Source organism: Pangasianodon hypophthalmus, chromosome 27 (genome assembly GCF_027358585.1).
Source record: "Pangasianodon hypophthalmus isolate fPanHyp1 chromosome 27, fPanHyp1.pri, whole genome shotgun sequence".
Taxonomy (NCBI): domain Eukaryota; kingdom Metazoa; phylum Chordata; class Actinopteri; order Siluriformes; family Pangasiidae; genus Pangasianodon; species Pangasianodon hypophthalmus.
In genome coordinates, this window is record NC_069736.1 from 5158160 (window position 1) to 5184243 (window position 26084).

Below are 26084 nucleotides of genomic sequence, written 5' to 3' on the forward strand. Positions count from 1 at the left end.
CTGACTCTCACCTCGGGAAAAACAAGCACAGGTCCTAACTGAATTCAATTAATTGGGCATTCGCTGGTTTACAAATTTGTTATTTTCCAGTTTTTCATTCTTTGTTTCTATGAATTTTGCAGAAGAATGGTCTTATTGTTGCTGTTATTTAACAGGTTGCCTTCTGTGATGGTACATTCACACATTCCCGGGAAAAACAAATCTTCCAGAGTGACATCTGAGGAGGTACACTTATGACAATATAATATCTAATTATGAAATATTATACCACAGTACTTTTGAGTTCTCAAATCTGATTGGTCAGCTAATTCCCAGGGATTTAATCTAATTTAAGATATAAGTCTAATGATCAACTAATTGTTGATATAGTGAAGTTTTCTGTGAGGAGACATTTGGAAGGTGTCCCGTGTCAGTTTTTTGTAACAGCTGTTCATGAACCTTGATATTTAATACTTAAAACCATGAAATATCTGATATTAATTATTATTATTAATTACATGAATGTTGAGTGAGTTTAACGTAGCATGACTTTTCTCTTTTAGAAGTTAGTGGGTCTTGTTGCTGAGTTGAATGCTAATGCACAATTAAGCAATACCAAAGAAAGTTCAGATATGAGTATGGTTCCATCTGAGCGCCACATCATGCTGCGCCGAGGCTGTAACAAACACACACTTTGGTCATCTTCACACCCCATACATCCTAGACCAAAGATCAACCCAGGTACAAATTTCCCTATGTTACACCAATGATTTGGAAAAGTTGTCTGTCAATAAACTATGTGCATTAAGGCTGGAGTAAAAGTCTAATAATAGTAATAATATCTAATATATATTTTTTTTCAATGCTGAAGTTGTTTTGCGAGACTGTCGAGCCGAAAAAGCAGCATCAGACAAAGGAAGTCTTCCTCTCATCAACCAACAGATATGTAAGTTAATGTTGATTAAGTTTCTATAACAGCAGCTCCGACAGTAGTTCCGGCTAAAACACTTTGTGTTGTGAGGTTATTGGAAAATAATCAACTTTGGGATGGTAATATTAACTCTATTTTGTGTCAGTTTGATTATTTTCCTATAACAGCATTTTATTCATTACAGACTCATCACTTGTGTTTATACACATGCACATACACATCTATCGGAATATTTGGAAAAATATTAAAAGTGCATGCAGTAATTTTTGTTCTTTGTTTGGTTCAGCTGAGAATGTAAGACTCCTCCAGCCAGTCTCTTATAACTGGTCTGATCTTCATCACACAGATCATCAGCATAACATGCACAGAAAAGGGTATGGCTTAAATCAGGGCTGCACATTTCCAGTCTTGGAGAACTAAAGTCCATTTAAATATCTGATGTCTAATTCAGTTTTGGATAGGAATAACCTATTCTGCATGTTCTAATTTATTATGTTTTTTTCCCTCTCTAATGTTAGACTTGTGATGGGGTCAAGAGTGAACAGTCGGCTTAAAGGAAGACTTTGCCTGAACTTTTCACAGTGTGGAACCAAGTTTTCATAGACTTTATAATTTACTTTGTAATTTTGCCATAAAATATTCCCTTTCGGATGCAGTGAAAGGGATTTTTCTGTCTTGGGAAAAAAAGATCACATCATTCAGTTTGTACAAATGCACAAAGTTTTGTCATTTAAAAGGACCATAGAGAAATAAATCTCAATCTTAGTGTTTCTTTAACAACTTTTATTATTATTTGTTAGGATGCTTCTTCTTTGTATGCTCTAAAATGCAACACAGAATGGAAATCATAACAGGTTTGACAGTGGAGTTATGCTTTGGAAATGTAGAAAAGGATTTTCTGTGACATTTAGAATAAAATCAGAATAAAAAGGGACAAAAATTACATAATAAGGGATGGAGAACTAAAGCAATATGTATATATTAATGTACAGTATGTGACTCATTGTGTACAAATATTAACTAAGAAAAGATTGATAAGAAGATGACTCAAAGGTTTACAATAATTTAATTTTCTCTGTTCTTAGGTCTTGTCAATGTATATAGAGGTCAAGCTGAATCCTGTATTGGGTATGAATTCATTTGTGAATATGAAACTTTATTACAATAGATAATAAAGAAATTAAAGCTGCAACAATTAAATAATTAGGTTTATTATCCAGGAGGCACGGTGGCTTAGTGGTTAGCACTGTTGCCTCGCACCTCCAGGGCTGGGAGTTTGATTCCTGCCTCTGCCCTGCGTGCGTGGAGTTTACATGTTCTCCCTGTGCTTCGGGGGTTTCCTCCGGGTTCTCTGGTTTCCTCCCCCAGTCCAAAGACATGCATTGTAGGGTCATTGGCATCTCTAAATTGTCTGTAGTGTGTGAATGGGTGTGTGAGTGTGTGCGTTCGTGTCCTACGATGGGTTGGCACTCTGTCCGGCGTGTCTCCCACATTGTGCCCCCTGGGATAGGCTCCAGGCTGTGGATAAGAGGTACAGAAAATGGATGGATGGATGGTTTATGATCCAGATTTCCACCATAATACAAAATATCTTCTTTCAATTTCACTTTTTGACATTCAGAAATATTATTTTGTATAGAAATATACATTTAAAAAAGCAATCAAAGACATGAAACTATAAAATAAGACGATTTGAAAGAGTTACTCCCAGTTTGGTCCACTATGAAGGCAGTAACGACTCCAGGCCGCTAGAGGGCGCAGCTGACATGGTAAAGGCAATAATACAGTTTCTGAGTCGTCTTGTCAGTTTCCTTCGCTGTTTACACGGAAGTGGACAATAACAAAGTCAGACCAGCTGCCAGCTACACTTTCGTCTTATATAAAGTTAAAGTGTTATAGTACAGGAATAAATCTAAACGATAATAATGGTCAACCTCGGAATCCGGAAGGTCGATGACGCACTCGTGGAGAAACATCCGGTGCACTGCTTTAGTTTTATTCTGTAAATCATTTAAAAACCTAATAATTACCTAATAATGCATAATTTAACAATATAATTATTGAAAAATCCTTTTACTCAGGGTTTGCAGCAGTATGCTGCCTGCCAGTCTCGTGCATTTATGAAAGGAACAGGAAGCTTCATAATTGGTTGGTATCTGAGTAATTATATTTTTATAATAATAATATAATGATAATATATATATAAACAATGAATTAAAATTCATGGACACTCTTATTATTGGAATGCAGGTTAATTTTATGAGCATAATCCACATATCTGATTAAAACAAGATTACATTTCACATTATTATGTCACAGTGCAGCGCAGGTTCTGATTGGTCCATAACAGCAGCTCGGACACTAGTTCCGCCTCTAAGGCAAATCACAGGTTTATATTAATGCACTCAGTTTAATATGTTATTGTTTCTATAGTAACAACTTATATAGGGATTTGTATGGCGGTCGCCATACAGATTTGTTGAGAGGGTTAAGATGGTGACGTTTTTTGTCAGGAGACGGTTAACATTTTTGGAAGGAGTCTCCAGTGTCAGTTCTTTGTAACAGTCAGAGGTAAAGCTGTAACTTAATTTTTTCCAACACGAGAAAGTTTGGAGACTGTATTCTCATGTTGCTTTTGTCTGTTAACCAGGTACAATAAGCATGTTCTTAGCACAGCAAGCACTACAGAACAGGCTGAAGTATCCGCTCCAGTGGAATCTTCTAGTATCTATTGGTAAGTTATTGTTCCATGTCACATGTTAATGCCTCGTTCCTCCATGTATGTAAAAATCTCCTTCTGGGGAAATTTTCCCGGATGTAATTTTTAAACTGAACTTTTATAACAAAGCTTCCAGAGTGATATCTGAAGAGGTACAGCTGTGACAATATAATGTCTAATTATGAAATATTTTACCACAATGCTCCTATTGATGACATTGTTGAAGACAGACCACAAATATGTACAGTGTACACTGTATACTTATATACAGTAGGGTCCAAAAGTCTCAGAACACACTGAAAGTCTTTTTTTCATTTAAAATTGGAAATAAACAGAAGGTTTATTTAAGGTAGAAAGTATATGTTCTCTATTTAAATGTAAGCAAATGTGTGATACTGACCATGTTAACTGCTTTGTATAAAAGGTCACATTTTCCTCATGCCTAATCTCTTCTGTTGAAGCACGTGTTCAGGCGACACGCTGATTCAATTTGATCTAAAATTGGTCATAAGATTTTCCACAAACTTGTGGAGTCTGTGCTCGAGTGAAAACTGTCATTAAAGCAAGAAGGGGACGTACCAAACACTAATAAACTTCTTGTAAATATTTCAGAGATTCTGTTTTTCACTCAAGTTGTCAGTAATAGTAAAAGAATAGAAAATAGAAGCATTTTCACTAGTGCTCTCAGACTTTTGGACCCCACTGTATATGTGCAATATATATATTGGTGAAATGCTCTCCTTTTTCTGGAACTTTCTCTGGCAGTGACTTCCTCAGTGTTCAGCTACACAGTAACTCGTTGGGAGACGATGAAGTGCACAGAGCTGTGGGTTTTCCTGGAAAAAGGAGAAGTACCTGATTCCAGTCCACCTAGTAAGTATTCATCGAACCCCTTCATCTGTTCACTTAAACTAAATAGTGACAATCTGAACAAGATGCCATTTTAAATGAATATTTCACTATAACTTCACATATCATAACATTTTAATCCAAAATCTGTTTTAATCTGAGGCTCATTACTTTGAACAGCAGGGTGAAATCATGTCTGTACACTTCCTGGTCATGTCTCTTTGTGAAAATGGCATTCAATTACATAAATTAAGACAAACCCTAACTGTGTAATTTTCTATTTCTTATTCAGAGGATCAGCTTCTAACACCTGCAGCTCCCAAAGTCACAAAATACGGAGATGTAATGGAGTAAGTGGGAACTGACAGCATGACTGCAATATCCAGTGAACAGAGTGTGTGTATTAGGAAATTTGAATTGTTGGAGTGGGTTCGAACTGTATATTGTTTTTTTTTTTTTTACTTTCTTCTGATCGAAAATGTTAATAAATGTATAAACCTGGACATGTGATGGGTTTTTATTTGTACTTTCTGTAATATTCCTGTTTATACACCTTTTTGTCTATGATCGGGGATAGAGCACACACTGATTAGGGAAATGTTGGAAAATGTTGTAGTATGACCCGAGATGTCAGTGTTGTCACGTGTAATTTGTGGATTGTAGAATTTTGTGTTAATTTGGCAGGACCTAAATATCAACATTTAAAATGCAGATTATTATAGAAGCAAGTTTGACTTATTGTACTTGTACATTTCTACATATTGTTCATATTTCTAAAATATTTCTAAATAGTCAGTTATTATGTAATGTAAGGTAATATTTTAAGACTAATCCATGTATGAAACAAATTTTTAGCTGTGAGCTTAGATTTGTGAGACAACTTTAGGCTCATGTGGATTTCTGCATGAAAGCATGATCAGATCTATATCTAAGATCTAAATCTAAATAGTTACATCAAAAGATAATAGTAATTTTCTGAATACAATTCAAAATCAAATGAAAAAAAATGCACAAGGGGATTTTAAAAGCGAGGTTTCAGTGTGACCTTTTGAGTTTTTCTTGAGTGCAGTGAGTGGAAGATAGAGGAGAGACATGCACAGTAAGATATATATATTATTATTTTTTTTTAAATAAAATGATGCTTTTTGCAGAAATATACTCCCTGCTTGGCAATATCATTCATACTGTATTTAAAAATCAATTACTGTTGACCTTGCAGTAGAGGTGCAGTTTGTGATGTGTTTGTAGACCTGTAATAATCATATCATTTGCATTACATTAACTTATTACTCAGTAGTTATAATATATTTGTGTCTTAAAACATATTAACTACTAGTAAGAGTCATTCAGTAACTACAGTGAAACTAAAGGAGTGTAGTTAAGAAAGTGAGGAATGAAAGTATGAAAGATAGGTTTTGATTTTAAGGGTTAAAATAGGACATTTACAATAGAATTTCATTTAATGGTCAAGTAATTACAAGGAAATAAACAGTCATGTGGAGAACCCACTCATTTAGTACTAATGGAAAATACACTTTAATCTAGCCTGGAGTAATCCAGATGAATCCTGACTGTCATTACAGAGGGGAAAAAGGAATAACAGAGAAAAAATGTCTGAAAAATCCATCATCAGTTCAAATCCAAACAAGTTTCTGTCTTGACCTAATTGCAGTCATATATCTGTGAGCTCAGTGCAAGGTAGTTAAATGAAAAGATTTGGGAAAACAAAGGCGGTATTTTAGTCTGGTTAAGCAGAGAGACCAAAGTTCAGTCAGTAACAGTGATTAGAAACCTTTTACAATTTCTAGCCCCAAATTAACCACTTACACTCCTAAGAGTTTTTCCTTTTTCATTGTCATTACTGAATAATTCAGTATATAACAAATAACTAACTATTAAAATGGGATTTTGAGGGGTTAATGCTATGATCAGTGCATTAGGATTTTAAGTCTGGGGATAGAATTTGTAAAATAATTTCAGACACTGCATGTAACCTCTGTTCTTGGCCCTAATGTATACACTAATCCAGAGCAAATCATATGATACAAAAGCTTTAAGTTACTTTGAAACATTTCTTTTAAAATAAAATGCAGTGGTCCAGCACTGATGTCTTTTGAACCAAGAAAGAGTTAAAAGGAAAGACAACTGCGGATAGAATATGAATACTTAGGCATGATTTAGCTTTGTAGGTATTTCAGAACTGCAATAAAAAAAGTGTATGTTTGCTTGCATCATTGTGGAACATACAATGAGAAGACCTGCAGGAGATCTTGCAGAAGAGTGATCATACATGAGGGCTATTTAATGGTCAGCTTCTTTTCTGCTGAGGAACTTAAACCTATGGTCTTAAGCCCTGAAGGTAAAACACTAGTGCTGGTTCCTGGTCTCTTTCTAGTCTTTGGTCATTAATTTATGTTAGGAACTGCTTTATCCTGGTCAGGGTCATGATGGATCCACAGCTCAGGATCGAACTCCAGACCCTGAAGCTGTATGGTAGAATCATTAGCCTCCATGTCGTCCTACTGTGTTTGTTGTCAGCATCAGATCTGCAGTCATGACAACGAATTGTGACAGTTTGAAAGCTGAATTTAATTTCTAATATTTTATTCAAAATGGAGCTAGTGAAAAACATCCTCTATGTCAATGCTTTTCCTTCCTGTCTTTATGCCTTTATACAGTGTATATGCTTATTTGTTGTTATAGTTTTATAACCATCAACATTTCTTTGAATGACACCGTCATATTGCTGATGGATGTCTGCATCACTGCTAACAGGCTTTTGTTACTTCCAAACTGTCTAACTTTAACCTTATTTTCCACTGCAAAATTATACAGTGTGCACAAGTGCTTAGAGGTTTGGCTCTGATTTGGTTCTGGATAAGCTGAGTCAAGCACCGGTGAAAGGGACAAGGAGCTTTTCATTTCAGCTACAGTAGAACAGCAGCTAGTCTAGGCTATCATTTCTGATTTCACAATATTAATCTAGGTTTATATTTTGAAAATAAATAGCATGCTCTGCAGCGGGTATCATTTACGACATGGTAAATGTTATGGTTTTGGTAGCAAAAAATTGAATTGTGTAAGAAAGCTTTTTTTTTTTTTTAATTTTGTATTATCAGTAACAAAGAGTTTATTTTAACATTGCAAAAATTACCACTTAAATCTTGCGGTCAGCTGTAGGCCTCACACTCCCTAATTCGGAAAGTCGGCTGTAATTATAACATCCTCGTAATTACGATATTTCAGACAGGATTTAAGGGCAGAATTATATGATCGTTGAGTAACAAAACATTACAATAGTCACAACTGTCACCGTAGAATTGTTACTGTCCTGTTATTATCTGCAATTATTTGCAAGTACTTGCACTTTAATGCAATTATCTGTCACTACTACAGTTATTTATATCAGACTTCACATTATTGCTATTTGCACATCTGCATTTTATCCACTGTATGTATCTAGTGCATCATATTGCATGCATCATGCTGTTTACATCTACCTGTATACTGTTTATCTCAGCTTACTGCACCATAATTCTTATTTATTTCATTTAACTTAATTGCCATTTGCATTACTGGTATGCATCATGCTGTTTACCTTTACCAGTACACTGTTAACTTATTGCACCATAAACTTATTACTTCATTTAACTTATTTGCTATTTGCACTACTGGTTGGATGCTAACTGCATTTCGTTTTCTCTGTACTCATACTCTGACAATGATAATAAAGTTGAACCTAACCTAACCTGTACTTGAGATGAATGAATGAATGAATGAATGAATGAAAATCAGTGAATGTGATTAATGGTCAGTTGATGTCCCACAGCTTGCATGATGATGTGGCCATTCCTCTATAGACTTTTACTGCAGGAACTGCTGCTTAGATTACACTACACTGCTGTTAGGCCTGATATTGATTAGTAAGCTTAAAGAGACTAAAATGTGTTTCTTTGAAAAAAAAAAAAAAAGGGAGAGAACTATTATGTTTCATAGCCATCTGGAGACTATACAACTTCATGTGAAAATATAACCTCCTGGCCAACTGCTATTCAAATCTATAAAGAACAAAACTCAAACCCTGTTGCTTTTGTAGCAGCCAATCAGCGTGAAGCAGTTCAGCGAGCAACCAATGAGAGCGTCGGTGAGCAACCGTTTCAAGGGCGGATCTATTGAAAAAAAAAGAGTAGTGGAGAAAGTTGGGTTTCGAGGGAATTTCTGGAAGGCTGGGAGAGAGAGAAAACTGGGTGGGAAGGAAAGTATCCAAATGATGCGTCTGAATTCATTCGTGGATTAATTACAGTTCCAGTGATTGTAGATTGGAATCTGTTGTTCAGAGCTTCATGGCTTTGATCGCACCGGATCCCAGCTGCACGCAGACCGGACTAAAGAGCAGCTCTGGCAGAAAGGAGTGCGCAGAGAATACAGCTACAGCTTTAAAAAACACCAGCATGCAACCACAAGACGCAGAGTTTAACACCGACGGTTTACCCAAAGCGTTCCTGCACAGCCTGCGGACTCTGTTCGATATTTTAGACGACGGAAAGCGAGGCTATGTGCACATATCAGAGATCGAAAGTCGGTGGCAAGGCGCGGACACGCAGGATCTCCCCGGCGGGGTGCTGGAGAGTCTGAGGCGGGTCACTCCGCCGCACGGCTGCCTCACGTTCCAGCGCTTTGTGGCGGGACTTCGATACTCGATCCTCAATCCTGACAAAGCACATCCTTCAGCACACACTAAACAGCACTTCCATCCCAACGGCTTCAGAGTGCGACCTCTCGGACCGAGCAACGGGACTAATGTGCACCACAGCCGCGCGAGCGCGCTACAAAACCGCACGCGACAGCAGTATGACGGCAGGAGCTGTGTGTACACCAGTTCGAGCAAACACTGCGCGAGCGATTCCTCAGCGAACCCGAATCCCAGTGCTCAGCCATACGCAAGGAGCGGCAGGAGCCTGGAGCGCGTTCACGTGGCGCCCGAGCGCGCGCCTAACCGGGCCGATTCGGTTCGCGTGGGGAAAAAGGTGCAGCAGCCAACGCGCGTGCAGTCAGTGGAATCAATCCCGGCTGAGTCTTTTCACAAGACAAGTAGGTTCTCTGCATAATTAGTTAATTAATGTATTCATTAATTAATATCCTATACCTGTGGTTCTCAGTTTGGCCTCAGGACCTCCAGGGGTCCGTGATTATTTATTTATTTATTTATTTATTTATTTATTTATTTATTTATTTATTTATCATGATCTGATGACTTTGAGAGATCAAAATGAGCTCCGATATCAAGGTCCTGATCAGGGACATAGTGGACCCGGAGCCTATCCTGGGAGCACTGGGCATGAAGGTGAAAGGGGTGTCAGTCCATCTCAAGGCATCATGCACACTGTAAAAAAAATGGCTGTAAAGTTTACAGTAATTTACTGGAAGCAGGGTTGCCAGTAAAGTAGTGTAAAATTTACAGTAAAACAACTGTAAACATATTTACAGTAAAGTACTGTAATATCATATATAGTTTAAAATAACACATAATCCAGTACATTTGCTCATTTGGCTGATGCTTTTCAAAACAAGCAACTTACAACTGATGCAGGATACAACTGAGCTGAAGGTTAAGAGTCTTGGCAGTTTGGTGGTGCTGGGATTTGAACACATGACCTTCTGATCTATAACTCAAAGCTTTAACCACTGAGGCACCACAACTAGCTCAGAGTGAGTCAGCCACCTCCAACACTGAATTAACTCGAAAGATCAAGGCAAGAATCAGAGCCAGCTAGTTGAGCTAGTGTGAGCAACCCTGCTGCCTGTAAATTACTGTAAAACTCACAGCCAATTCTATACAGTGCACACACACTCACATCTACAGGCAATTTAGCCTGTTTTTGGGAGGTAGGAGGAAACCAGGGAACCCAGAGGAAACCCAGATGGACAAGGGGAGACAGCAAAAGCCCAATAAAATTCCAAACAGATATAAAATTTGGAATAAAATTCGCCTGTGGAAAAACGAATTCACTGAAGAAGAAAGGATGTGAAGTGTGAAAGATGCGCATTTGCTTCAGGTAGCTATTTGTGACCAAAAGTTGACCTTTGACCTGAGAATTCACAATTGTCAGTCTTGTGAATCAACAGGAACCAAGAAGGAAGGACTGTGGTCTCTTTGGTTGGGGAAACAAATATGCAAATCGTACCAGCCCACCAGAACCAACATACATGCCATTATCACGTGATCAGTTAGTCTACGTGCTTGCAAAATTCTGACTGGCTTTGATTTGAATTTTCGTTACAGTTCACTGCTTGTGAGCACTTCTCATGTTCACCCAAGTCGATTCGTGTTTTGACTTACAGTCTGCATTTTTTTCTGAGCTCTTTCTCTCCTCCTCAAATATCTGGGGCTATGAGCATGACATTGCCAGGGGCGGTGTACAGTAATACCAGGCCTTGGCGCTTACATCACAAGCAGGGAGGCTGCAGATCAGGTCTGGGGTGATGTAATTTTTTTTCTTGCTTGAACTGGTGAATCTTAGAAGATAAGTGTACACCCAGTACTTGAAACCTGTCCAACCCATGGCTGACTAGGGGTCATTTCCAAAATAGTTTTCAAGACAGGAGAAATGACAGCGGAAAGGAATGCTGTGTATGTGAAAAAAAAATGAAAAGCTTTAGCTGTGTTATTTGGCAAATCAGCAAATATGCATTCAGTAACAATGAACTTATCCACCCTGGTAAGGTTTTTTTTTCCTCAACACTTCCTTCACACATCATACTCCTACATTTCATCTCTATCTTGATTTGACACTAAAGGGGCTGGGCAGTGGAGCTTGTTGGCACTTGTCTTGTACAAATGATACCTTCCACTGAGAACCTTAGAGCCTGATCCCACGTACCCTGTAAAACCTTGTAATAGACATTTGAAAAGTCTTTGCAATTCAAGTTGAGGATTATCTAAAGTTGTTTTTACTGAAGAGTCACACCCTGAACTCCCCTGACTTGAGCCATTTGTCAGTGTAGCTTAACAATTGCACTCTTAAGCATTTGGTACATGTAATTATCATAGGAAGACACTTCCCAGGCCTGAGGTGTTATCTGTTCAGAGAAATGATGAGGGAAAGTGGTGCTAAAGCTTTGGCTCCAAGTGGATGAAATTGATCTTACAGTGAAATTGATCTTATGATGAAAAATATTACAATACCCAGAATGTTAGTTAAGAATAAACGCTTAACTAATAATTTATTAATGACAATAAACTCACTTAATTTCTCCATGATTATGGAAAATCTAATCCTAAATTAGCAACCTAAATCCATGACCATTTGTTTCCACCACCTATGAGGAAATCTTGCACAGATTTATCTTGCATTTGTGACTTTTTGTCAAATGAGTAAATATTGCAAGATTTTATCTCTCATTTCCGAGATAATATCACTCAGTTGCGTCTTTTATATCTTGTAATTTATTTTTGGTTTTTTAAAAGTTACTCTCACGCAGCTATGACTCAAAGTCGCACTAACTCGCAACTCCAGGATGAAAAGGCATAAATGAGGTAAAAAGTTGTACTTGGGAGATAAATCTGCATAATATTTTCTCCTACACAGCAGAAACAAGCTTCCCTATAAATCAATCTTACGAGTTTACTAATCTGAATTATTTACTTTTCAATATCCTGTTCATCTTATCTATTCAGGACTATTTTTCTTGTCAGAGCTCCTACACTTCTGGTCAAATTCCTTCCAGGGTAAAAGCTCACATTCTCTCCCTCAGCTCATAAGTAAACAGAAGTGTTGTCTCTCACTCCCTTTTGGTTAAAATAACATTCTTTATTTTTTTTGCCCCTGGTGTGGCCTGACGTACGTTGTCACATTGCACATAGATTTAAGTTCCCTATTGCCATGACAGATTTCCATCATACTGATCATATACAGGTCATTTTTGAGATTTGCAGTCAGCTCCAGAATTATTGGCACCTCCACCTATGCTGGAGGAGCTGGACAGACTCTGTATTGAGGACAGGTCTCACATTGCATGCTTTGTATTCTTCTATATGTTAAATAATTTAAGAGAAGACTCAGTGTTCAGGATTTTTTTTTTCATTTTCTTAAATTTGCTTTAAAATGTAAAGCTTGTATTTCTCTTTATATATATTTATATATATATATAAGTTTATATTTTCAGTGAGATTAGGTGAATTTTTTAGCCATCTTTACGAAGGGTGCCAGTAATTCTGGAGCTGACTTTACATTCAGTTGCATTTTTTTTTCTTTTTCACTGGGTGCCTGATTCTAAAAAGATTGTGTGTACATGTTTTTTCCTTTCTCTGGCCTTCTGAACATACTTTATTGTAACGCCAAATAAAAATACTAGCTCAGGCATAAAATCTGCTTGACCTGAGTATTCGGGCTACTGATTTGTCCACTCCTGTAAGCAAATTAAAAAATGTAACATGAATTATACAGTAAATTACAGGAAGTTTGGGCAGCAGTTGCTGTTAAACTACATTTGTAATTGCACAGTACTTTACTATTAGACTTTTTCATGAAGCGGGTGCGTGTGGCTAATTTTTGATATTGTCATAAACATAGCGAAGATAGGTAATTGTAAAAAGGGTCAGGTTTTGAATGAATACATTAGCAATAGGTGTGGTTAGATGATATTTAATAAGCTCTTCTCATTCCCTTTAACAACTAAGTGTCCTTCAGTGGCTCAAATTAAAACCATTTGGTAACTTATAATTACATTTTAATTATATTTGACAGAGGAAGAGCCTGAGGATAGAATACGACAGGTTACTTGTATGAGTAATCAAGTTAACCTGCTGTTATCTGCACAGGAATTGTAGTATTTAGGTTTTGTCATGAGAGGGCAAATGTTGAATGATGTATTTTCAGTGCTTTGTAATCACTCAGACTTATCTGTGAATGTGTGTGAATTCTTCCTTTTCCCTCAGGTCAGCAGCAGGGTGAACGCGTTGGTCTTCCTCGGTCACAGAGTGAGACGACTACAGGGTTCACGGCGACCAGGCGGCACAGCAGGAGCCGAGAAGAGCCGAGGCGACACACCATCACTAACGGGGTCGACTATGGAATGGTATGAAATGAACAAAACTAAACTGATCCACACTTCATCATTCACCATTGTAGCCTTCAGCAGGGATAAATGGATAATGGTGCATTCTGGGTTTGAACAGAACCAGTTTGGATATTTTGAAGAGTATATAATAAATCAGATAAATTGATCAACAACAATTGCTGCATGTCAAAGCTCTGCTTTTCCTGTGTTTGCTAAAAAAGGACTGATGTGTTAGAAACGCAACTGTTCCCTTTCTAAAATTGCTCTAGGCTGCTCTTTGAGATTTGGCTGCGCTTAAATCTATATTTAATGACTTAAACATCCACAAGTCCCATTTGTGGGTCGAGAATTATATTCCTGTAGAATAATTCAGAGCAGTTATTGAATAATATGAATAACTTTATTAAGCTGAGACTTTAAAGGCTTAATTGATTGACATTTAACGTAGCAGTTATTTATAGTTTTGCAGTGTAAAATATAGAATATTTTTCATTTGAAGCCCAAACCAAACTGGAAATTGTAGGGTCATGAAACTTGGTAAGTACTATGCCTTCCCCTACTCAAGCATGATCGGCCTGTTTGTGGCATTATAACACAGCATTTTGTATTTTCACTCACATCTTAGAAAGCATGAGGCGTATTTCTTATTCCTTAACTCATATAACACTGAAAGCCTATTAAGCTCTGTCCACTTGGATTTTGAGCTAATTTACATAATATGCAAGATTGTTTTTCTCTTCATTGGTTACCAATTTTATCAAATATTCACGAACCTTGGCTCAAGGCATCTTCAGACTTTGTCTCACAGAGATTGCACAGGGATAATGGATAATGATCTATGGTTATGGTCTATGAATATGAGATTGTGGAGATACCAATTTTGACATTGGTATAATGGGAGCGCTATAACATTCAAATAACTGTTTCTCTGAAATTGTTGAAATTATGTTGAAATTATATATAATACATAAGCTATGTCCATCTTTTAGTCTGTAATTGGCTTACCATGGCTGCTGTTGGCCAGTCAGCTTTCAGCAAGCATTCGACATGTTTAGAATTGGCTGATTACCATGAAACTTGAATGGTATGTACATGCATTGGCTGCTGGGGTGCTGCTTGCAAAAAAGTGCTTGGACCCAAGTAGTGTTTTAGTTTTCTTGTGCTTGGCTTATGTAACTGTCATGAATTATGTGTTTTGCCTTTTTTAAATAAGAAACATAAGTGAGGGCTTCAATTTTGGCAGTTTTTGTGTGTTTAGAAAATGCATATGGTTTCCATCTGTACTCTTCCTTAACTTTTGGGTCTTTGTAGTTTAATAAGTTGCATCTGAATATTAATAATCCATTTTTAATTATTACACTGCCATTACACTGTAATGAAAGCAGGATGGTTAGGGTGACAGTGTGCGAAGTGTTAAATGTTCTGCTAAAACTACAAAAGAGAACTCAAAACCACTCAGACTCGAGCTGTGTGCTACATTATCCATGACCACCACTTACCACTCCTCCTCTTCACGCCAATCCCCCCTCCCCCTGTTCCCCCTTTCTGTCCCTCCCCTGGTGTGTGCTGCTCCCCCTCTTCTAACTTTCATTTCTGTCCTTTTGCCCCTCTCTGTCTCTGCCTCTCTCTTTCTCTCTTTATCGCTCTGTGTTTGCTTTTCTTTGCTTCTCTGTCCGTCTTACTCTCTGACACTCGACTCCTGCGTCTTCTGCTGTCTCCAGTCCTTCTTCCCCCTCCTTCCTTCTCTCCCTTTTCTCCCTCCATCTCCATGGTGGTGAGCCGGCTTGGGCCCCCGGGCCTGGGAGCTGGCACAGTTTGGGCTGCCTACACCACCGTCTTCATCCCCCTCAGCAGCAGCCTGTACTCCAGCAAAGCCTTGCACTTTTTCTACTGGGTGAGTGAACGAGTGAGGGGGCGAGTGGGCGAGATAGAAGCAGAGTGGTGCCGTATATGGAGTCACATCAGTATTGAGGTGGGAGCTTTGGAATGGTTAAACTCACAGCCGTGAGGTGTGTCGGCATGTTGATGATTAACTGGTGTGAAGGAATAAGGAGGTGCTGCGTTCCATCGTACTTGAAAGTTGAACATTTCTGGATCAATACTCCTGACTTCTTACTTGGGAAAAACATGGTTGTCTGTAGCAATCTTGTGTTTGTATGGCAAATTGTGGAATTTGTGAACCAACGTAAGAGGACATATTACAGCACCTTGAGTGATATTTGGCATTTCCATGTCCTTTAAACATATTATCTGTCCACCTAGAGTGCATCAAGTGCTAGAAAAGTCATTCAGTGATGTGATACTTTTTGCCATCTTAAAATTCTTGGAATAATGTCATTAGCAAGAGGGCTAGTATGTTCCTGCATTTTAGTAATATTAGACACAAATTACCTGGAATTGTTGAATGGAAACCAAAACATTGTTTAAAAAAATGTCTTTTAAAAAGTATAATGAATGTTTACAGTGTGACATTAGGTGTGTTTATTTCATGAGCATGGGAAATATGGATTTTGCCTGGGTTTCCAATATGTATTCTGACTTTAGTAACTATTTGCATATTTCCAAGTTCAAGGTTGTACAGTGGAACAAACCAAACCTGTTTCTCTTTTCTGGAGTCTTCCATCCACCCACATACACATTTAATGTCCCTTTAAATCATGGCTTGCTTTCCAGCTTGTAGCAATTTCTCAATGTAAACTAACTTTTTTTTTTAAACCATTCTGCTTTGCTAATACAGAACCAGAGTGGCTCCATGTCTGTCTGTCTCTCTGCCAGGTGATGTCATGGTCTGTCATGCCGTGTCACTTTAACTCTGCGATTGGCTCATGCTGTCTGTGTCTGCATTGTTTGTAACGTTGCCTGCGCAGCTCCCCCCACTCTGTTTCTCTTTTACAAAGAGGATTTAGCCCACACACAAACACATGGCCTGACCCACACCTCGTCTCTTTAGTTCTCTCTCTCTCTCTCTCTCTCTCTCTCTCTCTCTCTTACTTGCTCTTCATGGCGTCCCTTTGCTCCCATTCAAGTAAGGAGTTGGCTGTTGAAAGGGAACTGCACTTTGTATGCACTTGTGCAGCAGAGCCAAACTCAGCCTTGCTGCTTTCTAACACAATGATCTGTGTTTGAATTTCGTAAATGACCTGGGGGACTTTTTTCCAAAAGCATTTTCACAAACTTTAAAAAGCAGCAAGATGGATGGCACTTTGATTTTGAACATGAAGAAATGGAATTAGTGTACCGAGGCCCTAATAAGTTACTAAAGATTTCTTTGAGATTGCAATGTGAGCAAAATAGCACATGTTGTGCAGTTTTGCATGTTTGCTTTAAAGTGAATATGCAATTTAGAGTGTTTATATCTAAAAATGCGAAATACAGAGCAGTGTTTATGCAAAGGCAACTTGAAAGTGACTTTGAGAATGGCTATTATGTGCACAAATTAATACGACTGAAGAGCAGGTACTAAATTTGCAGAAGCCAGTTAAAGACAAAATTAAATCATTTACTAAGGCTTAATAATGAGAATGTTTAATAGGATTATGCTTTTCTGTCTCAATGATCAAAATCTCTCTTTAACACAGTAAAGATTCATATTAGATCCAACCCCAGTTAAAGAGATCCTGGTATCAGGTTTATGGGATTCTATTTTTGACCTACAGAATAAATCCAGGCAAGATCACGATTCATTTATGAAGGATTCATTTATGAAACCTGTAGCTAATTGCTGAAACGCTTTACCTTGTAACTCCGTGGTCATGTGATCCACAGCTAAAGCAGATGAAGGAGCTGGAGCAGGAGAAGGACTCACTGCTGTCTGGACTGGATGTGGTGGAGAGAGCGAGAGAGTGGTACCAGAATCAAATCCACAACGTGAATGAGAGACAGAGGCTCATCGGACAGAGTGGCCACCTCACTGTGCGTAACATTAACACACACACACACACACACACACACACACACACATGCACTGTAGAACATCAATGGGCCAATGAATATTTACTTGTTGTGTCAAGAATTTTCTTTTTACTAAAATTCCAACATGGCTCAAATTCTAGAAAGTGTTTTAAGATCCTGTTTCTTTGACAGATGGTTTTGATCAGAGATTCACAAGGTTAAATAAAATGTAAATACTTTAAAATATTAAACAGAATAATGAATATCTTACCACCACCACATGAAAGGGTTTTGTGTTATGGTTTCCATAAATATTGTAAATATTTTCAATTAATGGGAATTATAAAATGATTGCTATAATGGTATAAAATTAAAAGAGACTGGGTCCTGTGTCAATGGGCGAGCCACTGCCGTGTAGTAAATAGAATTATGGTTAATAATAAAATTAATAATATAAATAGTGTACACTGTAAATACAACATTTCCATATAACAGATGTCTAATGGTGGCTTAAGTCGTATCCCTGTCTTTCTGTTATTAGGATTTTCTGACAGAATCCAATCAATGTCGCCTGAATGTCCTCCTGCCCAAACTACAGGAAGTGAACCGCTGCCTTAACGAGCTCATCTCCTGCTCTGGAATGGTTAGGTTTTTGTCTTTATTATATCTAAATTAATTATATCTATTCATTCATTATATCACTATATACACTCATTATATCTAAATTAATGAAAAATAAAAAAATATTATCTTTTCTCTTCTTTGCCAGTCATTCCCCTCTCCGAGCGCACAGTCTTCTGTCCTCTCCCCCAGTGTCCCACCTGTTCCTGCTCCTCCACAGGCCATCCAGCGACTGAAGGACCAGAACCACCTTCTCACACAGGTTAAACCCTGACACGTTTCACCATGTCGTAAAACATTATTGACTCTGTCTCAGCCAGAAAAATCGGGCTTGATAGATCTGAAAATAGGAATTCAGAGGAGATATAAATTCACATTCATGCAATTGTTTGGCAGATGTATTTATCCAAAGCGATTCACTATGAAGACTATGCAAAGCAAAGAGTTTTAATGTCATTATTAAGTTTAATTAAACTTGCAAATCACAAGTTCATATTAATAAACTTCTTCAAGTATGTTATTGTTTTTATAGCACCAACTCAGGAGAGAGGACTGGGTTTTTTTTTGTCTTACTATCTTCAAGTTAATTGTAATAACAGGAGCTAACTTGTCTCATGGACATTCAACAACAGTAAATGTAACTTTAAATAGATGTAAAGTATGAGGTTGTTCAGTAATAAATAAAAAATTGTAATTGTTGGGAAAAATGCTGTAGTATAAGAGGAATAAAACACTTCAGAACATGTTGTTAAAGGAAAATGATCAACTTCTGGGTGGTAACAGTAACTACTTTATCACTGATTATTTTCCTATAACAACATGCCCCTAAGAACTTTATTCCTTAGATATTGAGTAAAGAAATACTCATGTTTTTCTTTTTCAAGTACTCAAATGTCCTTCACTAGTTGCTCCAAGTGTTATGTTCAGTTTTGCTACAAACTCTATTCTCCAAGCAAGGCAAATGTTGCGAATAAATGATTAAATATGATTTGTACACTATGATACTGTGAGTAATACAAAATTATTTTATCAAAATATTTTATCATGACTCACTTTCCCTTTCTTGTTCTTGTCTCAGGAGGTGACGGAGAAGAGTGAACGCATTACCCAGCTGGAGCAGGAGAAGTCGGCACTGATTAAGCAGCTATTTGAAGCCCGAGCTCGTAGCGCTCATGACAACAGTGTCCTTGACTCAACCTTCATATGAACAGAGAGATCAGACCACAACCACATCCACAACCAAATCCCACTTTTATTTAGACAAAGGACTGCAAACACTCCCTCAGTACACCAGGGTGGGATTTGACTGTGAGTGCTGCTTTCATGGAATACTGATGAGATTTCATTTGACTGCATGCAAACCTGCAAAGGTTAAATGTCACATATTTCTTCACAAGCAAGAGCGACTCTATGTTTATGTATGACTTAAACCACTTTTGTGTGAATGTTGCCACATTTGTGCACTGACAGATCAGTGGCTTTCAGCCTGAGTTTGAACTGTATTTTAACCTTCAAGTTTTGTTTAATGTTTTTTTTTCTTCCTTTTTTTATGAATGGACCTGAATTCTGTGGCTCAGCCTCTGATCTTTACACACCTGAACCCACCATATAACCAGTCAAACAAAGAAACATTTAGTATTCTCACATTATGAACTTTTGTCTTACTGGGCCTCATTTATCAAACTGGCTGCGAACAAAATTAGCTGTAAATCGTACACACACGCATTTACATAAGAAATGTGGTATTCATGAAAATCCATTTGTTCCTCCTTCAGCTGCTCCCGTTAGCGGATCGTTGGTCCACATATTTGATTTGGCAGTTTTTATGCCAGCTGCCCTTCCCCTGCCTAACCACTAGTCCTCCAGGGACCCATTCATGAAAATCCATTTAGTTTGGAAAAATGTTCGTAAACTGTGAGAGCTTCTGAGTTTGTGTAAATGTATGTTACTAATGTAAGACTTAAATGATCGGCTTCAACTCGTATAATTGGCGTTGCGGTAGCGCAATTTTATATCCGGGATTACACAGTCAAGTTTAAATTGCGTATTTATTTCAATTGAACACACCAATTTATTTAACATTGTGTGTAACTCACTTGCTTGAAATTAATGACATGAAGGAATTCAATCCAAAACAAATCCAAAATTTTGTTCACATTCTTGCCTGCTTATCTATGTACATCTGGAGGATTAAGTGACATCCACTAGATGCCACGTCGGATCCAAAAATCTATATCTCACTAATGGTTTAGGATAGTGCATAAGTTTGTGATTTGAGAAACTACTTAAGTTGATTATTCAGTTGTGGATACAGTGTCACATGGTGCTATACTGCCTCCACTGTTTACCCTGGTATTGCACCATGTGGCAGCGTCACGCTAATTTCTGAGGATGTGCAGAAGTTGACACTCCAAACGGCCGCAGCATACACGTGGCAGTCACCTTGAACACACATAGTTAAAAGCAAATAGAATTGAGCCTTTAGTACACGCCGCCTTTAGGAGGCACTCTTTCAGTGTTTAGTCATCATTTTGTCATTTTCGGCTTTCTGTGTGCCTTTTATGGAATTTTATGTGTGTTACTTTATGTAAATCAAGTATGCTGTGAACACACTTGGTAATGGCCTACGAAAACAGTTACACACAAGATTGATAGATGAGGCCCATTGTTAGCATGATGAGCATTGCAAATATCAGAATTCGCTATCTCAAGCACTGAAAAGTAAAGATCGTAACTGGGAGAGAGAGAGTGTTCATTGTGATGCTCGCGCTACCGTTTAATGATGAACTTTATGCTTCATTCATTAGGAAACTCAGCCCTAATCATGGACCCACAGTTTAATCAGATGCCAGGATTTGTTTGGCCATTTTAAATATGTTTTTAAAGTGGGTTTTGAATGAACAAAGGAATCAAACGTGCAAAGGTTAAAGTGTAAAACTGGAAAAAACTTTTAACTACCAAAAAAATCCATGGACTAGTGCATCTTTGAGATGTTTGTGTATATAGACATTATATGAACCTTCTAGCTACTACTTTTGGAATGCAAAAATGACTCTTGAGAGCAGACAGAATTGGTGTAGGAGTTCATTCACACCTAGCTTATTTGGTATGAAACAATTTTTCTTTTTTTCGGAACGCTCCATCAGTCATCTCGTGCACCAAACAACTGAACCCTGGTTTGTCAAAAATAAGCGGTCTCACTCCTTGTCCACCTGAATGATGGTCCTCACCATATTAACCATAATAACATTGTTACATTTTCAGTATTGGTATTTTCAGATCTATAAACTTTTGAACACTATGTAGCCAGTACAGGGTTACGTGTTCGCAACAGTACAATCAGACAAAATGATGGACATCATCTGCTCTGCAGTCTGTGTGATATTTCAGCATGCATTAATGTTTGTGTGAAATTGATATTAACCTTAACCTACCTCTGTTATTTCTAACACCTGTGTGCTTGCATGGCCTGCAGAGAAACAAATATGGAAGTGTCTATCAAAGCACACTTTTTCTGTAACACCAAAAAAAAAAAAAAGAAGAAAAAGATACAAGAAGAACGAACTCCATTGCGGACTTGCAGATGGGTGACAAATCGGACTGACACTAAATTTCATCCTTTGCACAAATTCTTGCATAATAATATTATTTGCACAAACACTACCCCATGTTCTTCATACTGTCTTCAAAATGAACACACCTGGCAACTGGTGATCTTGTAGGTTTGACCTGGAGTACAGGTTTATTCGGTCCTGAATAAGCTTTTTAGTCTAGTGTGATTTATCTGTAAAGACTGTAAAGTCATCTCTTCCTTGGTGTCTGCTTTCCTGAATGGGTTCAAGGCCTCACTGTAAACATACATACTGTATTTCCCACTAGCTTCTCATTATCCTGCTTTTAAGATTAGAAATGTTATGTTTTAGAGGAATCAGTGTGACTCTTTTGGTAAACCTGACCCTTTTAACTCAGTCTTAAGAAGCATATTGATGCTAGAACATTCTTTTCAGATATGGCAGTCTCAAAGTTAAGATGGAGAGGGAATTTAGAGGCATGAGGCAGGAAGGTTATTTGCATGTGGAAAAGACTTTGAGCAAGTGTAGCGCTTTTAAAGTGAAAGATCCTCAAAGGAGGAAAGCGGTTTTATTTTCTGTGTATTCTCTGAATGTAACGAACAACTTTATGTGGTGTTTGGCATGCTAGAACCATGTAAGTTTGAAAAATGGTTGGAAAGACCATCACCTGTGTGAAGAACGAATTATGTTGGGTGGAATAAATAACTTCTTGATGGATTTAACTAACAGACTTATGGTTCATCAAGCGTTCTTTGGATGGTTCATGTCTAGATTTCTCAAGGGGCTGTAATTGGAGCCATTTCTGTAGTAGGGACCCTGTGTTGTAAGATTCAACCCTCCACTGTAAGGGTTTTACAAACATACTTAAGAAAATACTCTTAGAAAAAAAGGGTTTGTGGCCAGGTTCGAGCTGACAGGAAGGCTATGGTAAATCAAGTAACCTTTTTTAACACCCATGGTGAGCAGAAAAGCATTTCTGAGCACACAACGCATCAAATCTTGAGCCGGATGGGCTGCATCAGCAGAAGAGTACATCGAATTCCACTGTAGCCTCACATCGAAGGTTTCAGGCTACAGTGAGGCACAGGCTCACCAAAACTGGACAGTTGAAGAGCAGAAAAAGACCAGGTGATGTTTTTTTGATCTTCAACTGTCAAGTTTCGGTGAGCCTGCCCCCACTGTAGCCTCATATTCCTGTTCTAGGCAGGATTGGAACTTGATGTGGTCTTCTACTGTTGTAGCCCATCCACCTCAAGGTTTGATGTGTTGTGCCTTCTGAGATGCTTTTGTGCTCACCACGGTTGTAAAGAGTGGTTATTTGAGTTAAAGTAGTCTTCCTGTCAGCTCGAACCAGTCAGACCATTCTCCTCTGATCTCTCTTATCAGCAAGGTGTTTCCACCCACAGAACTGCTGCTCACTGGATGTTTTTGCTTTTCGCACCATTCTGTGTAAACTCTAGAGACTGTTGTGTGTGAAAATCCCCGGAGATCAGCAATTTCTGAAATACTCAAACCAGACCATCTGACACCAACAACCATGCCATGGTCAAATTGACCGAGATCACAGTGTTTTCTCATTCTGATGTTTGATGTCAACATTAACTGAAGCGCTTGACCTGTATCCGCATGATTTTATGCATTGTGCTGATCAGATAATTGCATGAATGAGCGGCAGTACAGGTGTTTTTAATTAAATTGGCTGGTGAATGTACATTTGAGTATATTTTAATTAATGGTCCTTTTCTTGTGTAACCTCTAATTATATTATATTACATCATTACCTTTTGACCTTGACACCTGACATTTGACAGCTGATACCTGACACCGGGTTGCCTTGCGTAAGATACAAATATAGATCCAAATGATACCTGATATTTGACACATGATACCTGAAACCTGATGACTGATAGCTCATAATGAATCAGGACACGACACCTGATGCCTGAATAGAGATAACCGAGGCTTAGTAAATAAGACATCAAGTAAATAAGACATTTAGTTTTTTTTGGCAAGAGAAATTTAGTGCTAAATTTAGTGAGCAGCATGAAAAGATTATTTAAAATGCTGTTTGAATTCCTGTTTTCCCAACTACATTCTCCTAAGAAGTTATACTTCTTTGGAAATGAATCAGTTCATTTATGGTCATACATAGATTTAGTCCATCATCCAAAAATGTACAACCAAGAACAGTCCTATGGTCAGGAACTGACAAAAGCTACAGAACAATTTACACAATTAAAAACAAAATGGTAACTGGACGGAGTAGAAAAGTGTCTCACAAGCGTTGCTTGGGGTTAGGTGAGGAATAAGACACGTGGAGGTGTGCTGTTGTAGAAAAATAATCACTGACAGGATGGTGTGATTAAGAAGAGGTCATTTTCCTATAACAGCACATCCTGAAGAGTTTTGTTTCTGTTATACTCAGCAATTTTCCATTGATGAAAAACTTTGATTTCTTAAAGAAAGACACGTCCCACTTGTTATCTGTTTATAGTTACTATTAATGATGTGGAATGTCCATGAAGCAGGTTCCTGTTATCGTTTACTGTACAACAGCTACAGTCAGTCATTTCCTTACTAGTTAAAAGTTTGAGTTTTAGCTTAAAAGTTAAAAGTCAAATATTCCTGTCAAAGTCAAATGGCTTTCAAAGCATCTGATTTACATTAAAATACAGTAGAGCCATTTCACAATTATGGATTATAAATATATACATTCTTTACTGTATACCTCTGTATATCATGTACATAAAATGTGCTTAAAAGATTTGCATAATTACATAAATATCTGTAAATTACTGATTTATTTACATTAAATCCAGTTAAAGGTTGTCTCTTTCTTCAGTGTCAGTGCTATCACAGCATAAAGATCAATCAAAGTATTGTTTGATATTTTAAAAGTGATGGCATACTGACTTGTGCAAATAAAAATATGTATTGATTTTATGAATTTTTTCCCCTCAGAAGTCAGAATGGCATTTAATGACATTTAAAATAGTATCTTCCTGTTTTTTTTTCCCAGAAAAATACTGTTCAGCTTTCAAGTCATCAGCAACACCAGTTTATTTATTTAATTTTTTTATGCAGAAATGTGATTATTAATTAAAGTTTACATGATGTGCAGAATTGTAGGCCATCGATCATGGTTTCATGGTTTTCAAATGTTGTTTTTGAATAGAGCAGATGACAATTCTGCCCTCTTTGCAACATGTAAATGCAGAAACCGGGTGTTTTTCTTATCAGAAGAGTGAATGCAAATTTCAGGAGAATACTCAGTTCTCAAGTTAAATATTCAAATATTCATGGTCACGGCTTTTTCTGAGCATGTGGTGGGTATGTAAATAATGGAATAATGGAATAATGGTAAATAACAGAAGTTACATTCACGCTACATCCCAATACAAATATAAAGCTTTATAGAACATTTGCAGTAATTACAGGGTATTTTGATGTTGTGAATTTGTACCAGCTGTCGTGCTCAGTAACTCAGTAACTTAGTAATCACCATGAGTTTGTTAATAAGACTCAGGGGACCTGCAGTTAAGGTTCGCTGTAATTGACCTGCATCATGAGGTTGAAATGTGACTCTCATATCAATGAATCTCTCTGATTCTGATTTATGGAATATTTAAAATCCATGAAAGAAGAGATGGTGACAATCTCTTTATCCAGAAGCAGCAGCTCATCGTTTAATCTGGGGATTCAGGGAAGCAAAATATGCACTGGTGCACATGTAAAGATAAAAACGAATTGGACTGGAATTCAGCCGATTTTTATTCACAAAGCCAATATTTACACTATAAACAGTATGAAACTATTCATATTTCTGGACTAGATGTCAGCCAAAGGATATTACTTTAGACTATGTTTAAAGCTTAGCACAGACCCTGAGATCTTTTTCTTGGAAATGTTTCTGGATCATTCCTTCAATATTCCACAAACTACATGCTGACACCCACAGAAAAACCTTGGCCATTTTTAAAAATTAATTATAGAATGACATACTTTTTATGTTGAGAAATAAGTTAGTTTTTGTTATCATTTATGTTATAGCAGCTATAAGGAAAAAAAGACAAAACAGATTGTCATGTTACTAAGAAACCACAAAATGCAATGTCCTGAAGCATTTACAGCTTTTCCCCTGACAATTACAAAGTGCTGACACTGGAGACTCCTTCCATAATGTTAAATAAACATCTCAGTACAGTTCTTAAATCAATTTACTTTTAGAATTAATTGAATTATGTGAAATTAAGTGAGATTATGTGAAATGCCCACCATAAAAGTGGATTAGCTGCTACTATGTAAATAATGATGTATTAAAATGAGCATGTTAATATAAACATGTAATTTGCAGCTATAATACTGTCAGAGCTGCTGTTATAGAAAATTAATCAACACCTTATAACCTTCTGACCAATCAGCATTGCTCTTTGGTATATATAAACTGATTTTAGTAGATTCT

General features: G+C 37.5%; 2 protein-coding genes across 2 annotated transcripts; both read left to right on the forward strand.

Annotated features, from left to right (window-relative positions):
• The first annotated feature begins 2712 nt into the window (after nt 1–2712).
• Nucleotides 2713–4981, forward strand: tmem141 (transmembrane protein 141). The gene is made up of 5 exons (XM_026921583.3): nt 2713–2889; nt 2992–3058; nt 3561–3644; nt 4395–4502; nt 4771–4981. Exons 1-5 carry the CDS (start codon nt 2836–2838, stop codon nt 4830–4832), a joined length of 375 nt encoding a protein of 124 aa, XP_026777384.3. The 5' UTR covers nt 2713–2835; the 3' UTR covers nt 4833–4981.
• A 3673-nt stretch (nt 4982–8654) lies between these two features.
• sapcd2 (suppressor APC domain containing 2) lies at nt 8655–24449 on the forward strand. The gene is made up of 6 exons (XM_026922418.3): nt 8655–9569; nt 13417–13556; nt 17304–17450; nt 17971–18072; nt 18199–18312; nt 19129–24449. Exons 1-6 carry the CDS (start codon nt 8822–8824, stop codon nt 19255–19257), a joined length of 1380 nt encoding a protein of 459 aa, XP_026778219.3. The 5' UTR covers nt 8655–8821; the 3' UTR covers nt 19258–24449.
• Nucleotides 24450–26084: the final 1635 nt, after the last annotated feature.

Coding starts and splice junctions, on each gene's coding strand:
- tmem141 (XM_026921583.3), top strand. CDS start 2,836: ATGGTCAACCTCGGAATCCGGAAGGTCGATGACGCACTCGTGGAGAAA. Junction 2,890..2,991: donor CACTCGTGGAGAAACATCCG/GTGCACTGCTTT, acceptor CCTTTTACTCAG/GGTTTGCAGCAGTATGCTGC. Junction 3,059..3,560: donor AACAGGAAGCTTCATAATTG/GTTGGTATCTGA, acceptor TCTGTTAACCAG/GTACAATAAGCATGTTCTTA.
- sapcd2 (XM_026922418.3), top strand. CDS start 8,822: ATGGCTTTGATCGCACCGGATCCCAGCTGCACGCAGACCGGACTAAAG. Junction 9,570..13,416: donor TGAGTCTTTTCACAAGACAA/GTAGGTTCTCTG, acceptor CTTTTCCCTCAG/GTCAGCAGCAGGGTGAACGC. Junction 18,073..18,198: donor TCATCTCCTGCTCTGGAATG/GTTAGGTTTTTG, acceptor CTTCTTTGCCAG/TCATTCCCCTCTCCGAGCGC.